At 55.9% G+C, this 24,782-nt stretch overlaps 1 protein-coding gene across 1 annotated transcript; it reads left to right on the forward strand.

Annotated features, from left to right (window-relative positions):
• Positions 1-1,628: 1,628 nt before the first annotated feature.
• Positions 1,629-20,781, forward strand: INSRR (insulin receptor related receptor). The gene is made up of 22 exons (XM_003949610.4): positions 1,629-2,212; positions 6,429-6,980; positions 8,540-8,843; positions 8,943-9,085; positions 9,297-9,441; positions 11,250-11,464; positions 11,663-11,789; positions 13,954-14,192; positions 14,592-14,759; positions 14,896-15,091; positions 15,297-15,338; positions 15,414-15,634; positions 15,867-16,003; positions 16,086-16,248; positions 16,430-16,535; positions 17,231-17,283; positions 17,477-17,706; positions 18,202-18,312; positions 18,439-18,598; positions 18,916-19,045; positions 19,182-19,316; positions 19,606-20,781. Exons 1-22 carry the CDS (start codon positions 2,128-2,130, stop codon positions 19,835-19,837), a joined length of 3,894 nt encoding a protein of 1,297 aa, XP_003949659.2. The 5' UTR covers positions 1,629-2,127; the 3' UTR covers positions 19,838-20,781.
• Positions 20,782-24,782: the final 4,001 nt, after the last annotated feature.

Consider the following 24,782-nt stretch of genomic DNA (forward strand, 5'->3'; position numbering starts at 1 on the left):
CCCGCTCTGCCCCTTCCCCTGTTAGGGGCCCCCAGCGTCAGCCTTCTCCCCGAGGATCCCCCCCAGCTCCGGCAGACGCTGAGGGGCCGCAGCAGAACGCCTCGGAGGTGTCTGCTGAGGCCGGAGGTGGGAAGCTGATACGTTATTTCTCTCAGCTTAAAGCAGCTGCATTTTTACATTTGGGGAGGAGGGAAGATGACTGCGTTGAGGAAAGGTTGCTGTCCAGGTCATCCTAGCCAGCCCCAGGCTCAGCGCTCCATCCTCGCGGCGCGCGTGCCTAGGGGAGTGAGCATGTCACTTGGAGTAAGTTAGGTAGAACATTCTCCGAACTCTAGGAAGAAAACGAAAAGGACTACCAAAGGATCAATCGCAGAACCTGGGGAGGAAGACACAGACGGGGCAGAGAAAGGGAAGGGGTCGCCTAATCCGGCCGAAGGGAGTCCGGAGAGCCAAGACCGCGCCTCCAAGAGAAGCCACAGGGTGGCGCGAGAAGCCCGCGCGCAAAGGCGCGAGCTCCCCGCCCGCGCTGGGTGCCTGGGGGTGCGATCTGCAGCCCCCAGTGAGCAACGCCTCAGGTCTCAGCTTCAGTCCCTGACCCCGGCCAGCCAGCGCCGGCCCCGAGGCAGGATAGGGCAAGGCAGGGCAGGGCTGACATCGATCGCCTCCCTGACAAGAGCATCGATTTATTCGTGAAGAAATTAATAGATCTTCTCTTAGCTCCTCGGACGCGGGAGCCGCCCGCGGGTGGAGCTGAGGACCGCGCACCTTGGAGGCCGAGCACCTGGAAAACCCCGGGATCCCCAGCACCCAGGGCAGCAGAAGGCTGGTCCCAACCCCTCCCACCGCGCAAGCCTCCGTGGCTGCACTAACCCATCCGTCTCAAGCTGGGGAGAGCGAAGGGAAGAGGGGTCTCTCTTGGCGGGGAGACAGGCAAGGCCCCAGGGAGCGGGGGAAGGACGACCTCCTAGAGGCTCACGGTTCTCCTCTCCGCCAAGGCCCCAGCACGGATGGCCCCCCAAGTCCCCGAGACAGGGACACACAGACCGACCGAGCAGCCTGAGCTCAAGAAGGTGACCAGACGGAGGCAGAGCCCCACACAGTGATCGCCTTCTTCCTCGGGATCTTGGTCAGAACCAAGGGACTAGGCGGTGACGGAGCCTGGCGCTAAGGGGTCTCCAAAGAGGACAAGGAGGCCTCATAGGAGGCTGAGAGGGGCTCCCAGAGGCCAAGGGCTGTCCACGTTCTCCCGGGTCGAGGCTGCCAGAAGTTACTCCGCAGGTGTCAAGGCACCGGGAAGCAGAATCTAGACACAGCGCTCCCCAGAAGCCCGGGCGCGCTGGCTGCCCCTCCGGCGGTGCAGCCCCACTTGGAAGAAGCCTGTGGTGGGGACAAAGAGTTGGCGGGACCCGCTGCAGCCGCAGCGGGATTTGAGGAAGCTCAGTTCTTGGCCCACCCTCCCCCCGTATTTTGGCCTTATTTCCCCAACAGACCTGTCCTCCCCTCAGTTGTCAGGCTAAATATTTTGACTTGGCGGGAGGGGTGGAGAGAACGGAAAGGTCCCTGCGAACCAATCTGTTTAGGCGGGGGGCGGGGAGGGTGGGAGCTGGGCGCGGCCCCTGCGTGCCGGCCCTGGGAAGGACCGCAGCCAGCACGGTCAGCTGGCGCTGGGGGGCCGCGCGCCCGGAGGGATCCAGGGAGACTCTCCCTGCGGAGTCCCACGCGCCCCGGGACCCCCGCTGCCCTCCTTGGGAGCGGTCCCCAGCCTGCTGCTCCGCCCTCAGGGTTGGCTGGCCTCTCGGCCTGCCTTTTGCTCAGAACCCTGTGTCATTTTCTCCCTCTGGAGGCCCGAGACTCTCCCTGTCACTGTCTGCATCTCTGTCCCCATCTCTCAATCTCATGCTGAGTCTCTCTGTCTCCAACTGCCTGTCACTGTCTTTGTGTCTCTGTGACTCTCATTTCTTTTTTTCTGTCTCCTGCTGTCTCTGTGTGGGATTCCTTGTCTCTCTGCCCCTGCCCTCCCTCTCCTATCTGAACCCTGGTCTCTGTGTCCCTTAGGGCTTATCACGCCCTTCTCCCCAGAGTCACCGGGAGGAGAGCCGGGACTGGACACAAGCCAGGGCTGGGACAATGGCAGTGCCTAGTCTGTGGCCCTGGGGAGCATGCCTGCCTGTGATCTTCCTCTCCTTGGGATTTGGCCTGGATACAGTAGAGGGTGAGTCCCCGGAACTGGCTCCCAGACCCCTACCTCCCTCCCAGCCAGCTGGGAGGCCAAAAAACTGAGCTTGCAGCCACAGCACCTCCACTTACTCTGCACTGGAACATGGAGGTTGGGGTTAGCGCTCAGGAGAACTGCCCAGCAGGAAAAGCAGTTAGTTCCCCACATAAAGGTGTTTTTCCCTCAGCTCCCTCAGAGATGAGAAGAGCTTCAAAACGTGGACGAGTAGATATCTTCTGTCCCTACTAGTGAAACTGTGATCCCAGTGAAGCTTGCCTGAAAACCCAAATGAGGCCGTGAGAGTGTTAGAAGTCATCTCTAGGGCCACTGAATGGGAAGAGGCAGGGGTGGGATAGGTAGCTGAGAACCAGGCACCATTAAGTAATGGAGGCAATGTTGCCGACAGGAAACTGCAGCTCTGAGAACTAAGGGTAAAGCTAGACTGGGTCCTGAGCTCCTGCCTCCAGGGCCCAGTCCTGTGTCCCCCCTCTTAGGGCCCAATCCCTACAGGGAGGAAGGCTGGTTTTGGGGGAAGACTGCTTTTCCTCAACACCCCAGGGCCTGTCCCCCAGGCTAGATACTGCCCATCAATATGTTTTAGAGAGGGGGGTGGGGGGACTATATAGACTAAATGACCCTCATGGAGGTGCTGGGGGATTGGTGGAAAGAGGAAAAAGAGCTGAGGGTGGAAGCTTCAAAAAGGGAAGGATTAAGAGGTATCCCCTTCCCCAGTCCCACCATTCCCCTCCAAACTGAAGCAGCTCAGGAATCCAGACTCTGTGCTTGCCCGAGGGGTCCTATGATGCCCCTCAGACTGGGGGCTCCCAGGGGCAGGGGAGTCTCCTCTTCCCATGGAGATGGGAGAGTGATGCAATGGGCTGGGTAGGAGGTCCCCTGAAGGGTGCTAGTCACAGATCCTCTGTCTGTAAGGCATAGCACCACTCCCCCAACCACCGAACCCCCTCCTCTTCTGCACAGCAGATGCCAGCTGGGAGTGTGGTTGTCAGGACAGGAGCACATCCTTGGAGGGGCTAGTATTTGCTCAGGGGACCCAGATGTTCTGTTCCCAGTGCAGCTCTGCACAGAGCCAGGTCCTGAGGGAAGGCAGGGGTTAAACTGTGAAGGTTTTAGATTTGTTTTTCCAAATGACTCCCATCAGGGGAGCCCTGGAGAGGCAGGGGCATGATGGGAAGTGGGCGCCTGAGAGAACCCCCATCTGCCTCGCAGAGCCTGATTGGCTTTTGCCTGGAAGGGATAGAAGTGTTTTCTCATTCTCTCTCCCTCTTTTTTGTGTGTGTGTCTGCGTGGGCTCAGACATACACACACACACACACACACACACACACAGCTGCTGGGCAGAGCCAAGCTCAGGACCATTAATGACAACAGGGAGAAGATGTGAAGTAACCCCCAGGGAGCCAGCCTTGCCTGCCCACCTCTCTTAACAAACTATCAGGAATGGGGCCTGGATAGCGTGGCATGTGGCATGTGGTGTTTGTGATAACACCGGAGGGCTCGGTGGGAAGGGAAGTAGAGGCTGGAGACGTTAGCAGGAGCTGAATGTCAGGCTGAAACATTCAGACTTGAATCTTCTGCAGTGGGGAGCCACGGAAGTTCCTCTTGGGAGCAAGAGAGTCCAGGGAGAGAAAGGGAAGTGGGGCTTGGGCCCTAGTGAAGAAGCGAGACACATCCAGGTCCCCAAGGAAGGAGTGAACTTGGGATCCAGACATCCATTGTCCACGGTTCCTGAGTGCCCAGTGGTTCCAGCCCTGGACTGGGCACAACTGGGGGAAAGCAGAGCTGACTAACAAGGGTCCCACCCTCCTTGGAGGGGGTGACAGAGATGTATACAACAATTTTGGAGCCATGCCCCCAGGTAATGTGATGTGGGTGCTGGACTAAGTGTAGCTGAGCCTAAAGGGGAAGTGATTAACTCCAGGCCAGAGGGTCAGGGAAGAAAGGTCTGACCCGAGAGGCTGAAGGACCCTTCTGAGGCTGGATGCATTAGTAAGGAACGGTTTATCTACACCCTACAATGTCAGGCTGAGGAACTGAAACTTGAATCTTTAGCAATGGAATGTCCTTTCAAGAGTAATCAAATTAATTCAGGGAACAGGCATCTAACTCCCTTAAGACTGGGAGAGAAATGGGACCTGCGAAGCTCAGATCACTTCTTTGCAGTCACAGAATTCACTCATTCATTCATTCATCAAATATTTATTGAGTGCCAACTTTGTGCCAGGAGCTATTGGTATAGCCACTAGGGTACAACATGAATTATACAAATATCCCTGCCCTTATGGAGCTTACAATAAACAAAATATATCTATTTCTATAAATAAATATCTATGTTAATATATAAATTATATTTTAGCCAGTGTTAAAAATAAATATATGGCCACGCATGATAGCTGATACCTGTAATCCCATCACTTTGGGAGGCCAAGGCAGAGGGATTACTTGAAGAGGCCAGGAGTTCAAGTATGCAGCAAACTATGATCCTCCCACTACACTCTAGCCTGGGCAACAGAGTGAGACCATGTCTCAAAATATCATACACATACAAACACACACACACACACACACACACGCACATTAGTCAGTGTTAAGAATTACAGAGAAAAATAAAGCAGAAGGGGGAGTAGAAAGTGTCACAATTTTATTTATTTTATTATAATTATTTTTAGACAGGGTCTCACTCTGTTGCCCAGGCTGGAGTGCAGTGGCGTGATCACGGCTCACTGCAGCCTTGACCTTCTGGGCTCAAGCGATCCTCCCACCTCAACCTCCTGAGTAGCTGAGACTATAGGTGTGCACCACCATGCCTGGCTAATTTTTGTATATTTTTTTTAGAGGTGGGGTTTTGCCATGTTGCCCAGGCTGGTCTCGAATTCCTAGGCTCAAGCAATCTTCCCACCTCGGCCTCCCAAAGTGCTGGAATTACAGATGTGAGCCACTGCACCCAGCCAGTGAAAATAGAAGTCAATTTTAACTAGGATGTTCAGGCTGGGCGTGGTGGTTCACGCCTGTAATCCCAGCACTTTGGGAGGCCAAGGTGGGTGGATCAATTGAGGTCAGGAGTTGGAGACCAGCCTGGCCAACATGGTAAAACCTTGCCTCTACTAAAAATGCAAAAAATTAGCTGGGTGTGGCGGCGGGCACCTGTAATCCCAGCTACTCGGGAGGCTGAGGCAGGAGAATCGCTTGAACTCGGGAGATGGAGGCTGCAGTGAGCTGAGATTGTGCCACTGCACTCTAGCCTGGGCGACAGAGTGAGACTCCATATCAAATAGATAGATAGATAGATAGATAGATAGATAGATAGATAGATAGATAGATAAAATTGGATGGTCAGAGAAGGCCTCATTGAGAAGGGGACATTTGGCCAGACTTAAGGAGGTGAGCAAGCCATGTAGAGGGAAGAGGATTCTGGCCAGAAGGAACAGAAGGACAAAGACCCCAAGGCAGAAGCTTTGCTGGCTTGTTATAGTAGTAAAGCTCCTGTTATATATAAGGAAAAGCAAAGAAGTCAATGTGGCTGAAGATGATAAAAAGGATGAAATCAGAGAGGCTACAAGGGCTCAAATTGTGCAGGGCCCTGTAGGCTGTAGTAAGATCAAGAGAGATGGAAGTCATGGGGGGTTATAAGCAGAGGAGAAATGTGATCCATCTGTGTTTTGAGATCACTCTGGCTGCAGAGTGGAGAATGGCCCATAGAGGGACAAGGGTGGAACTGGGGAGACAGTTTGGGAGGCTATGACTGTCAATCCAGGGGAAGATGATGGTGGAAGCTGTGAAGGTGTTGACAAGCAGTTCAGATTCTGGACATATTTTAAAGATAAACCCACAGGATGTACAAGGTGAAAAAGAAAGGTGTTAAGGGTGACTGCAAGAATGAAGTCGCTGGGAGTCGCTTGCAGTCGTTGGGAGCCTGACTGCAAGAATGAAGTCGCTATTAACTAAGAAGGGGAGATGGGCTTGGGAGAGAGGATCAGGAGTTCATTTTTGCCTGTGTGGCTCATCTGGTAGAGACCCTGCAGGCTGCAGGTGAGCCCTCCGGGGCCCAGGAAGGAGGCCACCCCACACCCAGAGCAGAGCCCGGCTCCTCACTCATTGTCCTACTGCCAGTGTGGCTCCCCTCCAAAGCTGCCAGGGCTGGATGGGGAATTTGGCCTGGGCTGTACTCAATGCTGCGTGCCGTGTATGCCTACAGTGTGCCCCAGCCTGGATATTCGCTCAGAGGTGGCAGAGCTTCGTCAGCTGGAGAACTGCAGCGTGGTGGAGGGCCACCTGCAGATCCTGCTCATGTTCACAGCCACCGGGGAGGACTTCCGCGGCCTCAGCTTCCCTCGCCTCACCCAGGTCACCGACTACCTGCTGCTCTTCCGTGTCTACGGACTAGAGAGCCTGCGCGACCTCTTCCCCAACCTAGCAGTCATCCGCGGGACGCGCCTCTTCCTGGGCTATGCACTGGTCATCTTTGAGATGCCACATCTGCGTGACGTGGCACTGCCTGCGCTTGGGGCCGTGCTGCGTGGGGCTGTGCGTGTGGAGAAGAACCAGGAGCTCTGCCACCTCTCCACCATTGACTGGGGACTGCTGCAGCCAGCACCTGGCGCCAACCACATCGTGGGCAACAAGCTGGGCGAGGAGTGTGCTGACGTGTGCCCTGGTGTGCTGGGTGCTGCTGGTGAGCCCTGTGCCAAGACCACCTTCAGCGGGCACACTGACTACAGATGCTGGACCTCCAGCCACTGCCAGAGAGGTGGGCGCTGGCACAGAACATGAATGTAGGGAAGGGAGAGAGCAGGGTCACATGGGGCTGGGTGGCCACAGGATGGTGTGGGTCAGTACTTTCAGCTGCCACTGTTTTTTAATCCTCACTCATCCTATGAGGCAGGTAAGGAAACTAAGGCTCAGAAAAGTTACGTAACCAATGTGGCATAAGACAGCTAAGGGGTAGGCCCAAGACGGCATCATGGAATAGGTGAAGGACAGGTTCAAGGTGGGCATGGGGGGAAAAGAATAGGCACGAACAGAGAGTAGGCAGCGTAAGAAGCAGTGTGGGGCAGTGGCTAAGTCCAAAGCCAGAGGACCTGGGTTCAAGTCTCAGCTCTACCACTTACTGGCTATGTTCACTTAGCCTCTCTGTGCCACAGTTTCCTCAGCTGTAAAATGATCATTGGGTGTCATGAGGAATGAGTTACTCTACAAAGTGTCAGAGCAGGGCCTGGGTCATGGTAGCAGTTCTACGTTCCTAATCAGAGTGGCCACAGCACAGTGATCCAGGGTCAGCTGGCAATACTGTAATGGGAGGTTGAGGTTGGGGGTGAGCAGGAGAAGAAAGGAGATGATCAATGAAGAACTGAACAGGTGAGAGCAAAGATGTAAGGTAGGACCTTTAGGATGATGCAAGGAGAGGAAAAAAGCAGTAGAGAAAGGAGAAAGGAGAAAAAAGAGGGATGGCTGGTGCAGGAGTAAGCAAAACGTTATAGGAAAGGAAAAGAAAACCTTTCAGAGGTGGGGAGCAGATCTGGGGTCCCCCAACCTGGTGGTCTTTTCCACTCAGCTCCTGGAGGTCAGCTCCTCTCACCCCCAGCGCCTCAGCAGCAGGGCGGGCGGGAGAGTAACAAGATCCCTGCTGTATCGGCTGCACCCCACCTCCCTGATGCCTCCCTGTTGGCTGTAAACACAGCTGCTGCGCATCCTCTCATGTACAGTGTCAACACGACCTGGCTGACCCCTACCCCACAGATCGCTCCCATAGCCAGCCAGCTACCACTGTGCAGTTTCTAGGCAATTGGGCCTCCAGCTCCAAACCCTCCCACTGCTGCTTGGAGCCACCTCCTGCCCAGGGCAGGGAGCTGAGGTGGGGGCGGTATGGGCAGGAGCATGGGTAAAACGACAGATGTCGGCCCCTCCCTGCACACACTCCCAGGCCCCTGGGCCTAGCTGCTCAGGAGAGGCTGGCCCGCTCACCCTGGCACCATGCCCAGCCATGATCTGGGCACCAGGCCTAGATAGGATAGACAGGACAGCAGGCTGGAGAGCAACAACCCTGATGGACAAGGTCACTGCTCTGTCCTGAGCTCTGACACCCCCAACTAGGCACTGCGGGAGGTGGGGAGCCACAGATGGCCACAGTCCTTGTCCTCAAAAATCCCATCGGAGGGGAACACAGTCGGCAACCAGTGTCATCTGAATGGGAGGGACCTGGGTGCAGATTGAGTGTCATCCCAAGAGAAACAGGGTGGGGCCAGCATTGGAAGGACAGCCAGGACTGAGGGGGCATGGCCAACGTCTAACACACCACTCTCCCCACAGTGTGTCCCTGCCCCCATGGGATGGCTTGCACAGCGAGGGGCGAGTGCTGCCACACCGAATGCCTGGGGGGCTGCAGCCAGCCAGAAGACCCTCGTGCCTGTGTAGCTTGCCGCCACCTCTACTTCCAGGGTGCCTGCCTGTGGGCCTGCCCACCAGGCACCTACCAGTATGAGTCCTGGCGCTGTGTCACAGCTGAGCGCTGTGCCAGCCTGCACTCTGTGCCCGGCCGTGCCTCCACCTTCGGCATACACCAGGGCAGTTGCCTGGCCCAGTGCCCTTCTGGCTTCACCCGTAACAGCAGCAGGTGAGTGTAGGGAGGGTGGGGGGCACCCTGGGAGCAGTGAGGAGGCCTGAGGAGGCCCAAACTGGTCCAAGGCTCAGGACATCTGCTTGCTCCTGCTAGCATATTCTGCCACAAATGCGAGGGGCTGTGCCCTAAAGAGTGCAAGGTAGGCACCAAGACCATCGACTCCATCCAGGCGGCACAGGATCTTGTGGGCTGCACGCATGTGGAGGGAAGCCTCATCCTCAACCTTCGCCAGGGCTGTCAGTACCTACTTTGGGGCCACACCCCTCCTCCTGGTCATACCCTTCCTCCCAGACACAACCCTTACAATGACCCAACTCAGCACAATTTTCCATCATCCTGGGTCCCAGTCTTGAGGGCCCACCTTCCCGGGGCCCCCATTCAGCCCCCTTGCCCCACAGACCCATCACCTTCCTTGCTCCTACTCCAGCCCTGTCTTCCCATTCCTAGACAACCTGGAGCCACAGCTGCAGCACAGCCTGGGGCTGGTAGAAACCATTACTGGCTTCCTCAAAATCAAGCACTCCTTTGCCCTCGTGTCCCTGGGCTTTTTCAAGAACCTCAAACTAATCCGGGGAGACGCCATGGTGGATGGGTAAGGGTTAGGCCTCTGACCAGCTCCTTCTATTACACTCCTTCCTCCAACACTCCCAGAATAGTGGTGAAGAGAATGGGCTCTGGAACCAATTTTGCTACTCACTAGGCGTGTGACTCTAAGTAGGTTAACTTCTCTGGTCTTCAGTTTTCTCATCTGTAAAATAACATTACTTACTTCTCAGGACCGTTTTGAATATTACTCAAGTTGTTATGTGTAAAGCACATAAAACAATGCCTGGAACACAGTATATACAATATAAATTACAGTCACATATAACTCTATAACGGTTGGCTATAATTGTCATCATCTGGTCCTGTCAGCTGCAGAGCAAGACTGCCTGGGTTTGAAACCCATTCCTATCATCTGCCAGTCAAGGCCTACCTATAATGTAGCCAGCATTTTTTAAAATAAAAGGAATGAGCCAGGCACGGTGGCTCACACCTGTAATCCCTGTACTTTGGGAGGCTGAGGCGGGTGGATCACTTGAGGTCAGGAATGCAAGACCAGCCTGGCCAACGTGGTGAAACCCCATCTTTACTAAAAATACAAAAAAAGTAGATGGGCATGGTGGCACGTGCCTTTAATCCCAGCTACTTGGGAGGCTGAGGCAGGAGAATTGTTTGAACCCAGAAGGTAGAGATTACAGTGAGCCGAAATCGTGCCACTGCACTCCAGCCTAGGGCCTGAGTTACAGAGAGGGACTCCATCTCAAAAAAAAAAAAAAAAAAAAAAAAAGAATGTTTTAAATTACCATCCAGGTCGGGCACAGTGGCTCCTGCCTGTAATCTCTGCACTTTGGGAGGGCGAGGCAGGAGGATCACCATGTGGTCAGGAGTTCAAGACCAGCCTGGCCAACATGGAGAAACCCCATCTCTACTAAAAATACAAAAATTAGCCAGGTGTGGTGGTGGGCACCTGTAGTCCCAGCTACTCAGGAGGCTGAGGCAGGAGAATCACTTGAACCTGGGAGACAGGGGTTACACTGAGCTGAGATCGTGCCACTACACTTCATTCAGCCTGGGTGACAGAGGGAGACTCCAGCTCAAAACATACATAAATAAATAACCAACCAGGCCAGATGCGGTGGCTCGTGCCTGTAATCCTAGCACTTTGGCAAGCCGAGGTGGGAGGATCACTTGAACCTAGGAGTTAGAGACCAGCCTGGGCAACATGGTGAAACTCTGTCTCTATAAAAAATACAAAATTAGCTGACCGTGGTGGTGCATGCCTGTAGTCTCAGCTACTCAAGAGACTGAGGTGGGAGGATCACCTGAGCCCCGGAGGTCAAGGCGGCAGTGGGCCACAATTGCGCCACTGCACTCTGGCCTGGATGACAGAGTGAGGAAAAAAAAAAAAAGTTACCATCTAGTCTAGTGGCTCTCTGTGGCTTCTCATGTCTCCAGACACATTGCATGTACGCCGAGAGTGTCCACACCTCAGCTGGAAAGGAATGGCCCAGGCTGAGTACTACTCCTCCTGGTGTCTCCAAAGCCACCAGAGTCTGGCACATAGCAGGTGCTCAGTTCAAAGAGAGTCGAGGGAAGGATGGGGGCAGGGAAGCTGAGGACCCCATTTCACTGATGAGGAAAACCAAAAGATGGGGTGACTTGGCAGACATCATACTCCTGGTCAGTGGCACAGAGTGGGTATGCACGAATGCCCCCCGTGTGCTGGTGTGAGCCGGCCACTGAGTGCCCCTCTCCCCGGGCCCAGCAAAACCCTTCCAGGAGGAACCCATAAGCCATCCCCTTTCCCACCCCCTGCCCCCACCTCCCCGCAGAGCAAGGTCCCCTGGCCTCCCCCAGGAACTACACTCTCTACGTGCTGGACAACCAGAACCTACAACAGCTAGGGTCCTGGGTGGCCGCGGGGCTCACCATTCCCGTGGGCAAGATCTACTTCGCCTTCAACCCGCGCCTCTGCTTGGAACACATCTACCGACTGGAGGAGGTGACAGGCACGCGAGGTCGGCAGAACAAGGCTGAGATCAACCCCCGCACCAACGGAGACCGCGCCGCCTGTGAGACCCCAACCCCAGTGCCGGTGGACACGCGGCCACACACTAGACGCGCACACCCGGGGGAGGGAGAAAGCTCGAGGGGGACACTCTGAGAAGTTCTCCTCAGAGGTCTCACTGGGAATGGGATGCCGCGGGGTCAGGGTGGGCGCTCAAGCAGCTGGCAGGCGCGGTTGCGAGAAGGCCCCTCGCCCCACCCAGGCCAGACTCGCACCCTGCGCTTCGTGTCCAACGTGACGGAGGCAGACCGCATCCTGCTACGCTGGGAGCGCTATGAGCCACTGGAGGCCCGCGACCTGCTCAGCTTCATCGTGTACTACAAAGAGTCGTGAGTGCCGGGGGCGGGGCCGGAGCGGGGGCGGGACCGGACGAGGCCAATTTCTTCGGGACCACAGGCAGGTGAGGGCGGAGCTCAGCGAGGCTATGAAGACCCAGGAAGCCAGGACCCTCAAGTTGTACTCCGTGGTAGGGCCCAGGTCTGGCTCTCTTCCCTCACCTTCTTCATGCCTTCATGCCTCGGTTTCCCCTCACCAAGTGAAATGGAGAAGACAGGGCTTCTGAGAGCCCAGGAGAGCCATCCTGCTGGGAAGGCTTGGATCATTAAACTTCACTTCATTATGCTAATGTTCTACACTGACCACACGCTCCTGCCCCAGCAGCGGTCTGGGGAGCGCCCACTAATTTGGCCAGTTTTATGAGCAGCTCTGCCAGCATTTCATTTAAGCCTTAGGAAGGGAGGGAGCAGGGGCCGCCAGGGACCACAGCTGCTCTTTTCTTTGGAGAGAGTCAACTGACCCTAACAATGAGGATAGTGGTTAGACCACAGGAAAGACTTCTCCAAAAACACGGTTAGGAATCAAAAGGAGATATCCTTAGAGGAGGGAAGTGGATTTCAGATGCAGGCTGGGAAGGCAGGAGTAAGGAGTTCATGCTCTCTCTCTCTGGTAGATATTATAGAAGATGGAGGCCACCTGGCTTAGAAGCATTTCCTGTGAATTAAAATGGAGAGGACTTAGCTGACCACTGGCTCAGGGTCTGGGTTGGGAGGAGAAAGGAAGGAAGTCAGTTGTAGGAGACCCACTCAAATGGCCGAGACTCTCCTAGGTCTCAGTGGTAGGTGAAGGTCTCTAGCGTGGGCAGCTGGAGAGTTTGTTAAATACAGATTCCTGGGCCTCACCCCCCACTGATTCTGATTCAGTTAATCCTGAGCAGGGCCCAAGAATTCACTTGTCTAATAAGCTCCTAGGAGATGCTGAAGCTGCTGGTTTGTGGACTGCACTCTAAGGAGCCCTGGCATGACTACAATGTGAATCTCCCCCAGCTCCCCGGCTTGTGCACTTCACAATCTGCACAACTATACACAGCTGTCTCTGGGCTCAAAGAGCAGAGAACCTTGGGAACCCTTCAACAAGCTTCCGTAACATCACTGCCCTGCAGCGTGGCTGCAGCTATGCTCCCTCAGAGACACACACTGCAGATCCTGCCCAATCCTGACTCCAAACAGACCCAGACCTGCTCAGTGTGTCATGCCTCACAGGACACCTGCTCCCATGACACCCACTATGAGCCCCCACCCCCCCAACCTGCTCCTGGACTATCCTTCTTATAGGTCCCAACAAAGGCAGGCACTTCCAGCTGGGCCACAAGTTCCCCCACTGCCACCCAATTTGACCTCCCTCAAGTTTTGTCCCTGGCTCAGCATGAATTCCATCATCCCCTTCCCAGTCCAAAGAAACAAATTATCATGAACATCAATGTGATGTTCCATTGTCTCCCATGGTCTGTTCTGCTATCTCCCATGGGGGGCCCACTGTCATCTCCCCCAGGGAGCCCTCTTCTACCCCTAAAGCCAGTGATGCTTCCCCAAGCCCTGCCCCGAAACTGGCCTTCAGGCAGCCAGCACTAGTTGCCTCTGGCCCCTTAATTTCCCTGTGGCAGTGGGTCTTGGCCTTTTAGGGTCATGGACATGTTTGAGAAGCTGTTGAAGCTAGGAACGCTCTCTCTAGAAAAACACACATGCACAAAACTTTGCTATAGTTTGGGAGGCTCATAAACCTCCAAAGTCAATTCAAGGGCCTAAGTGAAGACACTGGGAAGGGAGCAGTCTCCTGTTCCTCGTTCCAGGCAATTAGACTTAGGGGAATTAGGATAACCTTATTGCTTGCTGTTTCTAGGAGAGGGGACTCTTTCACACACACTTTCTTGTTTTATTTATTCAATGCAAGATTTTTTCAATATTCATTGAAACAAGAACTTGATATTCCCTGCTAAGGATGAGGAGCTATATCATTACAAATTTCACTGACACAGATATCACAGTCCCTCCCCTCCTCCGCCCCCCCTTGCCAAGGTCTAACAGGTGGCTGGAGTCATGGCTTTGCCCTCATGCATACTGGAAGGACAATGACAGTCCTGGGGTGATTCAGAGGGGGGGGTGCCAGAACTTGAGGGTGGGGTTGAATGACCCCTCAGCTCTGGGGATGGGTGTTCAGCCCATTCCAGAACGCCACAGAGCACGTGGGTCCAGATGCTTGTGGAACCCAGAGCTGGAACCTGCTGGATGTGGAGCTGCCCCTAAGCCGCACCCAGGAGCCAGGGGTGACCCTAGCCTCCCTCAAGCCTTGGACACAGTACGCAGTGTTTGTGCGGGCCATCACGCTAACCACTGAGGAGGACAGCCCTCATCAAGGAGCCCAGAGTCCCATCGTCTACCTCCGAACGCTGCCTGCAGGTAGGCATTTGGAGGGTGCAAGAGTCAGTCAGACGCCTGCATCCATGAGAACAGGGGAGCACAGGCACCAGAAATAGAGAAGCCGGGGCACTGAACACCTGGCCCACAGAGGCTGGAAGGCCAGATGCTTGAGTCCTAGAAAGAAGGGGGAGCATTTGCCTAGGTCCTTGTGGGGCTGGGATTGGGACAGTCCGGGGTCAATAGCTGAGGGAACTGAAGGGCCTATGGCAGAGAAGGGGAGGACAGAAACAAAACACTGAGTTCTAGGAAGCCAGGGATGAGGATCACCTATTCTTTGGGAGAACAAGGCTGTTGGACCCCAGAAAGGAGGGCTCATTACTAGATAGTATTCAGGAGGAAGACCCACACCCCTGAGTTGCATCCTTCTCGCACTCCTAGCTCCCACGGTGCCCCAAGACGTCATCTCCACGTCCAACTCCTCCTCCCACCTCCTGGTGCGCTGGAAGCCACCGACCCAGCGCAATGGGAACCTCACCTACTACCTGGTGCTGTGGCAGCGGCTGGCAGAGGACGGCGACCTCTACCTCAATGACTACTGCCACCGCGGTGCGCAGGGACGACGCGCAGGCCGGCCGCGGGGCGGGTGGGGAAGGGGAGATGGAGGCGCAGGGCCCGGCAGGTGGGGGGGATCAGAGGCGGGTAGACCGCCTGTCTTATTAGTGTCTTCCCGCTGCGGCGCCAGGCTTGCGGCTGCCCACCAGCAACAACGATCCGCGCTTCGACCGCGAAGACGGGGATCCTGAGGCCGAGATGGAGTCCGACTGCTGCCCTTGCCAGCACCCACCTCCTGGTCAGGTTCTGCCCCCGCTGGAGGCGCAAGAGGCCTCGTTCCAGAAGAAGTTTGAAAACTTTCTACACAACGCGATCACCATCCCCATGTGCGAAGAGCGCGCGCGGCCTGGGAGGGTCTGATGAGTGGGGCCTGTGAGGGGCGGGTCTTGCGGGAGGGGTGGGGTTTGTGGGTGGGGCCTTGCTTGTGTGGGCGGGTCCCGGGTTGTGGGTGCTTTTGGAGGCGGTACGCGCTGCAGAGGGCACAGGGGTGCATCCGGACAGGCCTGATAGGGCTACTCCTGGCCTCCCCAGATCCCCTTGGAAGGTGACGTCCATCAACATGAGCCCCCAAAGGTGAGCAGGACTAGGGCAGGTGCTGAGGGGCGTGGCTTTGGGGGCTGGGCCTTGGCTCTGACTCGCTCTCCCCAGGGACTCAGGGCGGCACCGCCGGGCAGCTGGGCCCCTCCGGCTGGGGGGCAACAGCTCGGATTTCGAGATCCAGGAGGACAAGGTGCCCCGTGAGCGAGCGGTGCTGAGCGGCCTGCGCCACTTCACGGAATACCGGATCGACATCCATGCCTGCAACCACGCGGCGCACACCGTGGGCTGCAGCGCCGCCACCTTCGTCTTTGCGCGCACCATGCCCCACAGTAGGTGGTCCACACACACACCTTCTACCCCCATCACCGACCCCAAGGACCCTGTGCAAAGGTTTGGGGTTTGACTTCTCGCTAACCCCAGAGCCTCGCTTTGCTTGCCCCTCTCAGTTCCCATAATCCCAAAGCTTTCCCCACCTCCCAGCTCAGCCCAGTTTAGCTTGGGTTTGAACATAAGGTGAGATGAACCACTTTTGGCCCGGCTGCTGGATGCCCCTTCCCGCAGGAGAGGCTGATGGTATTCCAGGAAAGGTGGCCTGGGAGGCCTCCAGCAAGAACAGTGTCCTTCTGCGCTGGCTCGAGCCACCAGACCCCAACGGACTCATCCTCAAGTACGAAATCAAGTACCGCCGCTTGGGAGAGGTAGGTGCCCGTGGGACCCCCGTCCCAGCTCCGTTTTGTGCCTACATCGCCTTCCCAGCCAGCTGTTCTGCGTTACTCTCAGGAGGCCACAGTGCTGTGTGTGTCCCGTCTTCGATATGCGAAGTTTGGGGGAGTCCACCTGGCCCTGCTGCCCCCTGGAAACTACTCTGCCAGGGTTAGGGCAACCTCACTGGCTGGCAATGGCTCTTGGACAGACAGTGTTGCCTTCTACATCCTTGGCCCAGGTATACACAGCCTCTGTCACAGACCTGTATCACCGAGCAGCCCTACCTGGTCCCCAGCCCACCACAGGCCCCTCCCCCGCATCCCTCCCCATCCTCACCTCCCAGCATGGAAAGAGAAGCATGACCTTCCCTCTGACTTCTACATCTTTGACTCTACCCTCTGCTGCCCTCTGACTGCCAGAGGAGGAGGATGCTGGGGGGCTGCATGTCCTCCTCACTGCCACCCCTGTGGGGCTCACGCTGCTCATCGTTCTTGCTGCCCTTGGTTTCTTCTACGGCAAGAAGAGGTGATGATAAGTCCCACCGGTCCCCACCCTCTTTTCTCCCTGAGCCCTCATCATAAAGTCTGTCAAAGGGAGGTAGATGAGACAGTAGAAAGACAGGTCTTCCATACAGGCAGTAACTCTTCCCCTGCGGTGGCACAGAGAAAACATACCTCTCAGTTAGGGTGACCAACTCATCCCGGTTAGCCTGGGACTTTCCTGGTTTTATCAGTAAAAGTTGCACATCCTAGGAAACCTCTCAGTCCAGCCACACTGGGATTGTTGGTCACCACACTCTCACACCACCTGTCAGGTGTGAGAGTTTGTGCACCCAAGCTGAGAAATAATAAAGCTGTCCCTTATTAGGAGAAGAAGCAGGAGGCCTGGGGATGTGTTCCAGAATGCCTGATGTCAGATCCTTCCAGGGCTGACTGCAAGAGGAGAATGGGGCTGGACCTCGATCAGCTTGGCTATAGGGACTAGCTGACAGGGCGGAAGCCCCTTTACTCCTGTGTCCTCCCTATTCCCTGTTAGATCCCAGGAATAGGGCCAAGGCCAACTTGGAGGGTACTTAGGGATCCCCAGGAGTCACCCTGACCAAGGCTGGGGGTGTGGTCAGTAACTTCCCTCCTCCTTGAAATGTCCTTCTTCCTTCTTCTGATGTTGCTCATTCCTTCCTGAGAACCCTTCCAGCCTGACCCCCTCACCTCCCGTTGCAGAAACAGAACCCTGTATGCTTCTGTGAATCCAGAGTACTTCAGCGCCTCTGATAGTAGGTCTGGGAGTGGGTGGACAGGTGGTGTGGGAAAGGGAGACAGGAGAGGAGCAGAGACAGACTTCCAGAAGACCTTCTTGCAGAAGATAGCCTTGGGACAAGGGCCCTTCAGAAGAGGAGAAGAGAAATTGGGGGGTGAGGTGTGGCAGAGAGCAGCATCCTCGCTTTGTGACCCTCTACCTCCTTGCAGTGTATGTCCCTGATGAATGGGAGGTGCCTCGGGAGCAGATCTCGATAATCCGGGAACTGGGCCAGGGCTCTTTTGGGATGGTATATGAGGGGCTGGCACGAGGACTTGAGGCTGGAGAGGAGTCCACACCCGTGGCCCTGAAGACGGTGAATGAGCTGTCCAGCCCACGGGAATGCATTGAGTTCCTCAAGGAAGCTTCTGTCATGAAAGCCTTCAAGTGTCACCATGTGGTAAGGGAAAGCCAAGGGCATTGTCAGGGTCATAATTAGTGTAAAGGTCATGTGGTAAGAAAGAAAGGGTCAGAGATGAGGTTAGGGCACCATTAAGGTCAAGATTGGGACCATGGTTAGGATCCTAATTGGGGTAAAGGTCATGGTTAGGGTTAGAGTCAAACAGGGTCATAGTAGGGCCACTGTAGAGTCATGGCTAGGGCTGAGATCAGTCATGATTGGGGCTCAATATTGGGTGTCCAGATCATTATTAGAGTCCTGATTGGGCTCAAGGCCAAAGTTGGACCAAGTTCGTGACTGTGATGATCATCAGATATGATGAAGGTCATGGGTTAGGGTCAGGGTCATTGTTAGGTCAGGAGTCAGGTTATAGTCATGGTTGGGGTTAGGGTCAGGTTTGGTGTCTGAGTCAGACTGTGGTCATAGCAGATCAGACTTTTGGCCAAACGGGTCAAGGGGAACTAGGGGGTCTGCTAGGCCCTTTGTCTGTCCCAGGTGCGTCTCCTGGGTGTGGTATCTCAGGGCCAGCCAACTCTGGTCATCATGGAGTTAATGACCCGTGGGGACCTCAAGAGCCATCTTCGATCTTTGCGGCCTGAGGCAGAGGTAGGGACCAGGAAGACCCTGGGGAGTGAGAGAAGGGTTGGGCACAGTGTGGGAGGTGGGGGCCAGTTCTGGACAGGAGACCAGCCTCTGGGTTCCTTCCTCACCAGCCCCCAATCTTGGCTCTAGAACAACCCTGGGCTCCCACAGCCAGCATTGGGGGAAATGATCCAAATGGCTGGTGAGATTGCAGACGGCATGGCCTACCTTGCTGCCAACAAGTTTGTGCACCGAGATCTAGCAGCCCGCAACTGCATGGTGTCCCAGGACTTCACCGTCAAGATCGGGGGTACAGAGGGTGCCAGGCAGATGAGGGCGGCCTGAAAAGTAGAGAGACTCCCTTAAGCTAGGCATCAGGAGACCCACAGCCCTGGTCCTGACAGCCTGTGAGACCCTTGGCAAGTCACCCCCACCCTGTATCTTAGTCTCTTGTCCAAGGGCAAAGGGGTTTGGATGGGATGAGTTCTGAGGTCCATTGAGCCCCTACTTTCCAGGGTTCTTGGTGACTCTGGAGGATGAGAAGATTGGGAGAGGTATCCCAGGGGCAGGAGCTAGTGCGTGGCTCTTATGCCCCACACCTCCTCCACCCTCACCCTCACTTTCCAGACTTCGGGATGACTCGGGACGTGTATGAGACAGACTATTACCGCAAGGGTGGGAAGGGGCTGCTGCCCGTGCGCTGGATGGCCCCCGAGTCCCTCAAAGATGGGATCTTCACCACCCACTCGGATGTCTGGTGGGGCCGAGCTGGAGCACAGGGCTCCAGGGATGTGGAGGCGGGATCTGGGGAGGGGCCTGGAACACCCCCATCCCTTGGAGTGCACTGAGTAGCACGAAGGGTGCTGGGCTCAGGAGCTCCTGCATGCCCCCAGGTCCTTTGGCGTGGTACTGTGGGAGATTGTGACCCTGGCAGAACAACCCTACCAGGGCCTGTCCAATGAGCAGGTGCTGAAGTTCGTCATGGATGGCGGGGTCCTGGAGGAGCTGGAGGGCTGTCCCCTTCAGCTGTGAGTCACCTCCCCTGCCCCTTCCTCATTGCTGATCTACCTACAACCCTCCCCCACCCGGCCCCATGATTCTGGCTCACCTCCTCTGATGCTTTGACATCCACTGACCCTCAGCTATGAGCGCCACCCCCCCATCCCAAACCCCCAAGACTCCCATTTAATCCCTTCTCACTCTCCCAGGCATAATGGCCCACGATCCCCACTCCCACCAACTGACCCTCAGTGCAGGAGGCTGAGAGCGTGGCAGGGGCTCCCGGATGCCTCTGACCCTGCTCCCCACACCCACCAGGCAGGAGCTGATGAGCCGCTGCTGGCAGCCAAACCCACGCCTGCGCCCATCTTTCACACACATTCTGGACAGCATACAGGAGGAGCTGCGGCCCTCCTTCCGCCTCCTCTCCTTCTACTACAGCCCGGAATGCCGGGGGGCCCGGGGCTCCCTGCCTACCACCGATGCAGAGCCTGACTCCTCACCCACTCCAAGAGACTGCAGCCCTCAAAATGGGGGTCCAGGGCACTGAGGGGCACCTCATTCCCTGGCTGGCCTCCCATGGGGAGAGAGGAAGGGACCCGACCTCTGTGGCTGAGAAGCCTGAATGTTCACCCCCACCCCCACTCAGGGCAAGGGATGGCCGAGGGTGGGGCAGAGAACAGGAGCAGGGAAGGCTGTGGGGGTGGGCAGAGGGGTCTCACCATAGGAGTTTCTCAGACGCTGAGTCCCTCGGGGGAGAGCAAGCAGGGTCAAAGCGAGAGGAGTAGAGATCAGGTCAGGGACAGATGTCCTGCCCTCAGAGGTAGGGACCCCACTCAGACTAGGAAGAGGGGGCCCGCCCACCCTAGAGGCCCTGCCCCTCAGTTTGGGGTCTCCTCTGGACAGGTAGGGCCATCGACATGTTTGAAATCAGATGAGCAATCAGAAGCAGGCCTGGGGCACTCTCCATGCATGTGTGGGAGGGGGGTGGGGGGTCCACATGACTGCCTTGCTCGCCACTGGTTTCACCTCCTCCCCTCAGCTCCACTGACCAGGTGGCATGGGGAGAACCCAGGGGCCTGGGGAGTGGTTCCCAGCCTGCCCGCCCTCACCTCCTCCTCTCCTCTTGCCCTGCCCAGGGCTCCCCAAGCTTGGTGCTCCTTCCTCCTTTTCTCCAGGGGCATCCCTTGGAGTACAGTCACCCTTTCTTCAGTCCCTCCCCTCAATGATTAGCCCTGGATGCTTAAGGCTTTCAGAGCCTCATCTTCCTCCCTCCCCTCACCCTCACCCAGCCCCGCCCCCACCCCTGCCTCTCATGGGAAGACTGGAGAAGGCACAATAAATGCTGAGGCCTGTTTGTACCCTGGTCCCAGGCAGCCCATTATCTCTCCATCTACATGGTGTTAACACTGGATGAACTTCCTTTCTCCCTCCTCTGGGACTCGAGGTGGTGACCCTAAGGCAGAGACACGGGATAAATACACTGCTGTCAAACACCACCTCCATGAGGACCCGAGCAGCCAGGGTTGCCATGGCAGTGAGGCAGGACAATCTTGCTATTATCTCCCGCTCAGGACCAGAAGTGGTTGAGCCCGGCAGGGAACCTTTGTGTCTAGCCTCCAAGCAGAACCAACCAGTCCCGGACACCTCATCTTAATTTCATCCCTTGTTATGCTTGTTATATCGGTCCACTGGGTAGGTATTTTCTGGAGTGTCATAAGACAGACTTTAAGTGGGCAGACATGGGGCAAGGGAGAGGCCCTGATGACATCACCTGTTCATGCCAGATGCCCCCACCCAAGGCAGGGAACACACAGCAGAACAGGGTCTGTGTGTCTGGCACCCTGTGGTTATCCTGGGAGGCCAGAATCTCAGTGTTCATCGCACGTGTAGAGACACCATTGAGGCATGTGGATGTTGCACAGGAGAGCCAGCTCCCAGGCTTTTCTGCCAGTGCCATGAGGGCATTTGAAAGGGAAGGGTTGCAAAAGAATGACTTCAAACCTTGACGAAGGGGGTGGCAGCAGGAGGGGCTGCCCACGGCTCAGAACTCTTTAGCTTCCTGCACCCAGGGGCTTGGGGCATAGCTGCCATGCCACACACATGCCACACACTCTGGGTCTGGCGAGATGAGACTTTCTGTGCACCCTTGCTCATGCCCGCCAGCAGTTGTCCTGCAAACCACAGCTCCCTCACACCAGAGTGGAGTGGGCACGAGTCTGCGTGAGGCCGTCTCTATGACAACAACTACCCTGTTATCCCCACAGGGCCAGGGTGGGCAGCAAGGACCACCTGTGTGGAGCCCCACCCCTCCCCTGCCCTGCATTGGTGACGAATGCAACAGTGACCCCTAATGGTTACCAGCAGAACCGCAGCTAAGGGAAAAAGTTGGGGAGTTTGGGCTTCCCTGCCTTCTGTTGCTGGGTCTCTGAGAGGCCTCCAGGAGGGTGAAAGGGTAGAGAGACTCCACGCAAGCCCTGGCTCTGAGACCTGCACACTCACACAGAGCACACAGGCATGCCTGCATTTGCACATGCCTGCAGGGCAGCAGTGGGGTCAACCCCTCTCCCCACTACCTATGCCCCCTAACCCTCACAGTGCCGATTGTCTGGATGTGGAAGAGCTTAAGGAAGGGATTGGAAGTCGAAGAAAAGAGGGCTTCAGAAATATGCCATCGGGGCTGCACCTGCAAAGATGGGCAGGTGGTGTCTGGCCCAGAAGTACTTCTGGGGGAAGAATGTAGGGATGCTAGGAAATAAGCTCTATTGCTGTCCAAGTCCTAGAAAAGAAGTGGATTTAACTAGGTAGCAAGATAGATGGAGGTTGGACTTCAGGAGGGACTTCCCAACGCTACAGGGAAGCTTTGGGGAGGGAAAATATGTCTCCTGAGAGACAGTTGCAGACAGACAACAGGTTGACCTGGAGAAGGAAGGATGAACACCTACCACAGAGGCAGAACAGTAAATGCAGCGACTGAAATACAGAAACACCTGTCTTGGTCCCCCTCCTCTTCCCCAGATTCAGACAGAACTCCAGAAAAAAAAAACCTGTAGCTGGCTGGGAGAAGACAGGTGAGCATAAAAGAAGGGAATGTTTACCATCCATCCCTCAAAACTGTCCCTGTGGCCTTGTGGCAGGTCTTCTACCCGAGAATGGGTGCTGGGGACTATGGATCTCATACCCTACCCCCTCTAAGCTCAGGAACAACTGATGCATCTTTGTGGGGACTGGGAGAACAGGTTGGAGTTCTCTGGGGAGAGAGGCCCAGAGGCCTGGGGGAGGAGGTGGAAATGGTCCGAAGTCAAGTGAGCTGTGCCACTAAGCCAGGCCTCGGTGGCAGCAGGATGAGGTTCCTCTTCCTCTAGGCTCACAGTTATTCTTCCTCTAGGCTCTGGCTACGGAGCAGAGGGTGGTTCCTGGCTGTCACCAAGTAGGAAGAAGAATGGGGTACAAGGACATGAGAGCTCAGCTTCCGACACCTGCTCATACCAACCTGTTTTATCCCGCCCCATAATACCAAGCTCCAAGTCCCAGGGAGCTTGGATGGAAGAGTACCAGGTCTTAGATGTCCAACCAAGGGGCAGTCCTGGAGTAGACACTTTGGACCTTGCCCTTGGCCCAGTGTGGACGCACTGTGGAAGCTCCTCCCCTGGTCCATGAGCTGTTTGGCATCTTCTCGCACTTTCTGTTGAGGGCTAAGAACAAGGGGGATGTTAGTATGTGACCACCAACCCACAGTGAAGGTCTTCCTGCTTCCAGCCAGAGGCTCCCATGCACAACTCCTCAGGCCAACACCACCTGCTCCCAGGGGTAGGACTGAAGTTTTGGTCTCCTCCAAGCCCTGTGAGGTCGATTGACAAAGTACTGACACTCCCTGTTCACCCCCTTTCTTTGCACAGGAGGCAGAGAGCTTGAACCACCTGGCTCATCTCCTGGTCATCCACCATGAAATTGAGCCCCTCTGGGTTACTCGGCCAAGGGCCCACTAGTAAGTGATCACTAGGGTGGCACCATCCACTGCTGGAGATAGTGGGGAATGTAGCATCCTCTTGAATGTGTGCCAAATAAGGAATCCAGGTGGGCGGAGCTGGGGATGGGTTTAGAGCAGATGATACTTGGTGAGCCCCTGGACCCTGGATGCAAAGCTGAAGTGAAGGGTGCTTGGGGAGCCCTGGGCACATAGTGCAGAAGGTACCTGGTGAGTCCCTGGTACACAGTTGGAGCACAAGGTGCTTGGCGAGCCCCAGATGCACGGTCAGATGGGAAGGGCACTTGGTGAGATAGGAGCTGGAGATCAAGTCCTCAGCTGCAGCTGATGCCTGGCTGAGGCAAGGCTCTTTAAAGGGGCCACATGGCTCAGAGTTCTGATGTCCTTGCTGTTGAAAAGTGGCCTGATGGGCCATGGGTTAAGTGTTCAGAGTGGGTGTGGCGAGGGGTGGGGTGACCACTGGGCGTGGATATCTGGATTTCCCTAACTCTGAAATATTTGCCCTTTTCCAAAGCCAGGAGATCTAGACTCCTGCCCAGGATCTTGGCTAATTGCATAGCTTGTCCAGCTCCAGCTTAGATATGCTCCTCATTCAGCCCTGTGAAATATGCTCCTCATTCAGTCCTGTGAAGGCAGCACATCTGAATGGTTTGGCCTCCCCGACTTAGCAGGCCCAGAGTTGCAGGCAGAGTCCAGCCTCTCCTCACCTTCAGCACTCCCACCATGAAAGAGGAGGGAGGAGGGAGGGGCATAAGGGAGGCACTCACAGGGTGAAGATAGGACTGAAGTTCCAGGACCAAAAAATGAGGCTGGTTCAGGGACAGAGGGCATTCCTTCTTGCCTCTCTCCCTACCCTGTCCTTCCACACAGAGGGAGGTAGCTGTCAAGCACCAAGGCCTCTAGATGTCAGAGGGAGGACAAGAAAGAATGGGGATGCCAGGTAGGTCATGAGGAGAGAAAGAAATAGAACAGGGTGTGGAAGAGAGAGGCAGCGGTAGGGAGACAGGAACTCAGAAACGTCCCTATGCACAGCTGTGGAAGCTCTGAGGACACCCCGGGACTTTTTACCCAGCCCTGTCCCTTTGATGTCTGTGGGTGTGGCCCCCAACCCTCCCCACTTGTGAACAACAGGGGGACTTTCTGCTCAGTCATTTCTGGAGATGAGACGGGTCCCATCCTGAGGGCCCACTCTGGCTCCCAGCCTCCCAGGTGTGTCATCCTGTGTCTTAAGAAGAACTGGACAGGAGGAGGGGGGCGGACAGACACACAGGAGGAGACAGGGGAGGACAGATGAAGCAGAGAAGACAAGGGTGGCAGCCAGGAGGAAATTCTGAGACTATGAAGAGGGATTCTCAAGAAAATGAGACAAAAAGGACAGAAGTTGTCAGCAGGTTCAGACAAGAAACGGAGAGGGAGAAGGGGCCTGGCTAGCAACCCTCCCTAGATGGCGGCAACTTCTGGGGCATGGGAGGCACAGGTGTGAAGGAGGCAGGGGTACCTCTTTTGG

The sequence above is a fragment of the Pan troglodytes genome, chromosome 1 (genome assembly GCF_028858775.2).
Source record: "Pan troglodytes isolate AG18354 chromosome 1, NHGRI_mPanTro3-v2.0_pri, whole genome shotgun sequence".
In the NCBI taxonomy this organism is placed as follows: Eukaryota; Metazoa; Chordata; class Mammalia; order Primates; family Hominidae; genus Pan; species Pan troglodytes.

Bases quoted from the DNA above. Each gene is read 5' to 3' on its own strand.
- INSRR (XM_003949610.4), top strand. From the start codon at position 2,128: ATGGCAGTGCCTAGTCTGTGGCCCTGGGGAGCATGCCTGCCTGTGATC. The intron at 6,981-8,539 runs GTGGGCGCTGGC...CTCTCCCCACAG, and splicing joins CTCCAGCCACTGCCAGAGAG to TGTGTCCCTGCCCCCATGGG. The intron at 19,046-19,181 runs GTGGGGCCGAGC...GCATGCCCCCAG, and splicing joins ACCACCCACTCGGATGTCTG to GTCCTTTGGCGTGGTACTGT.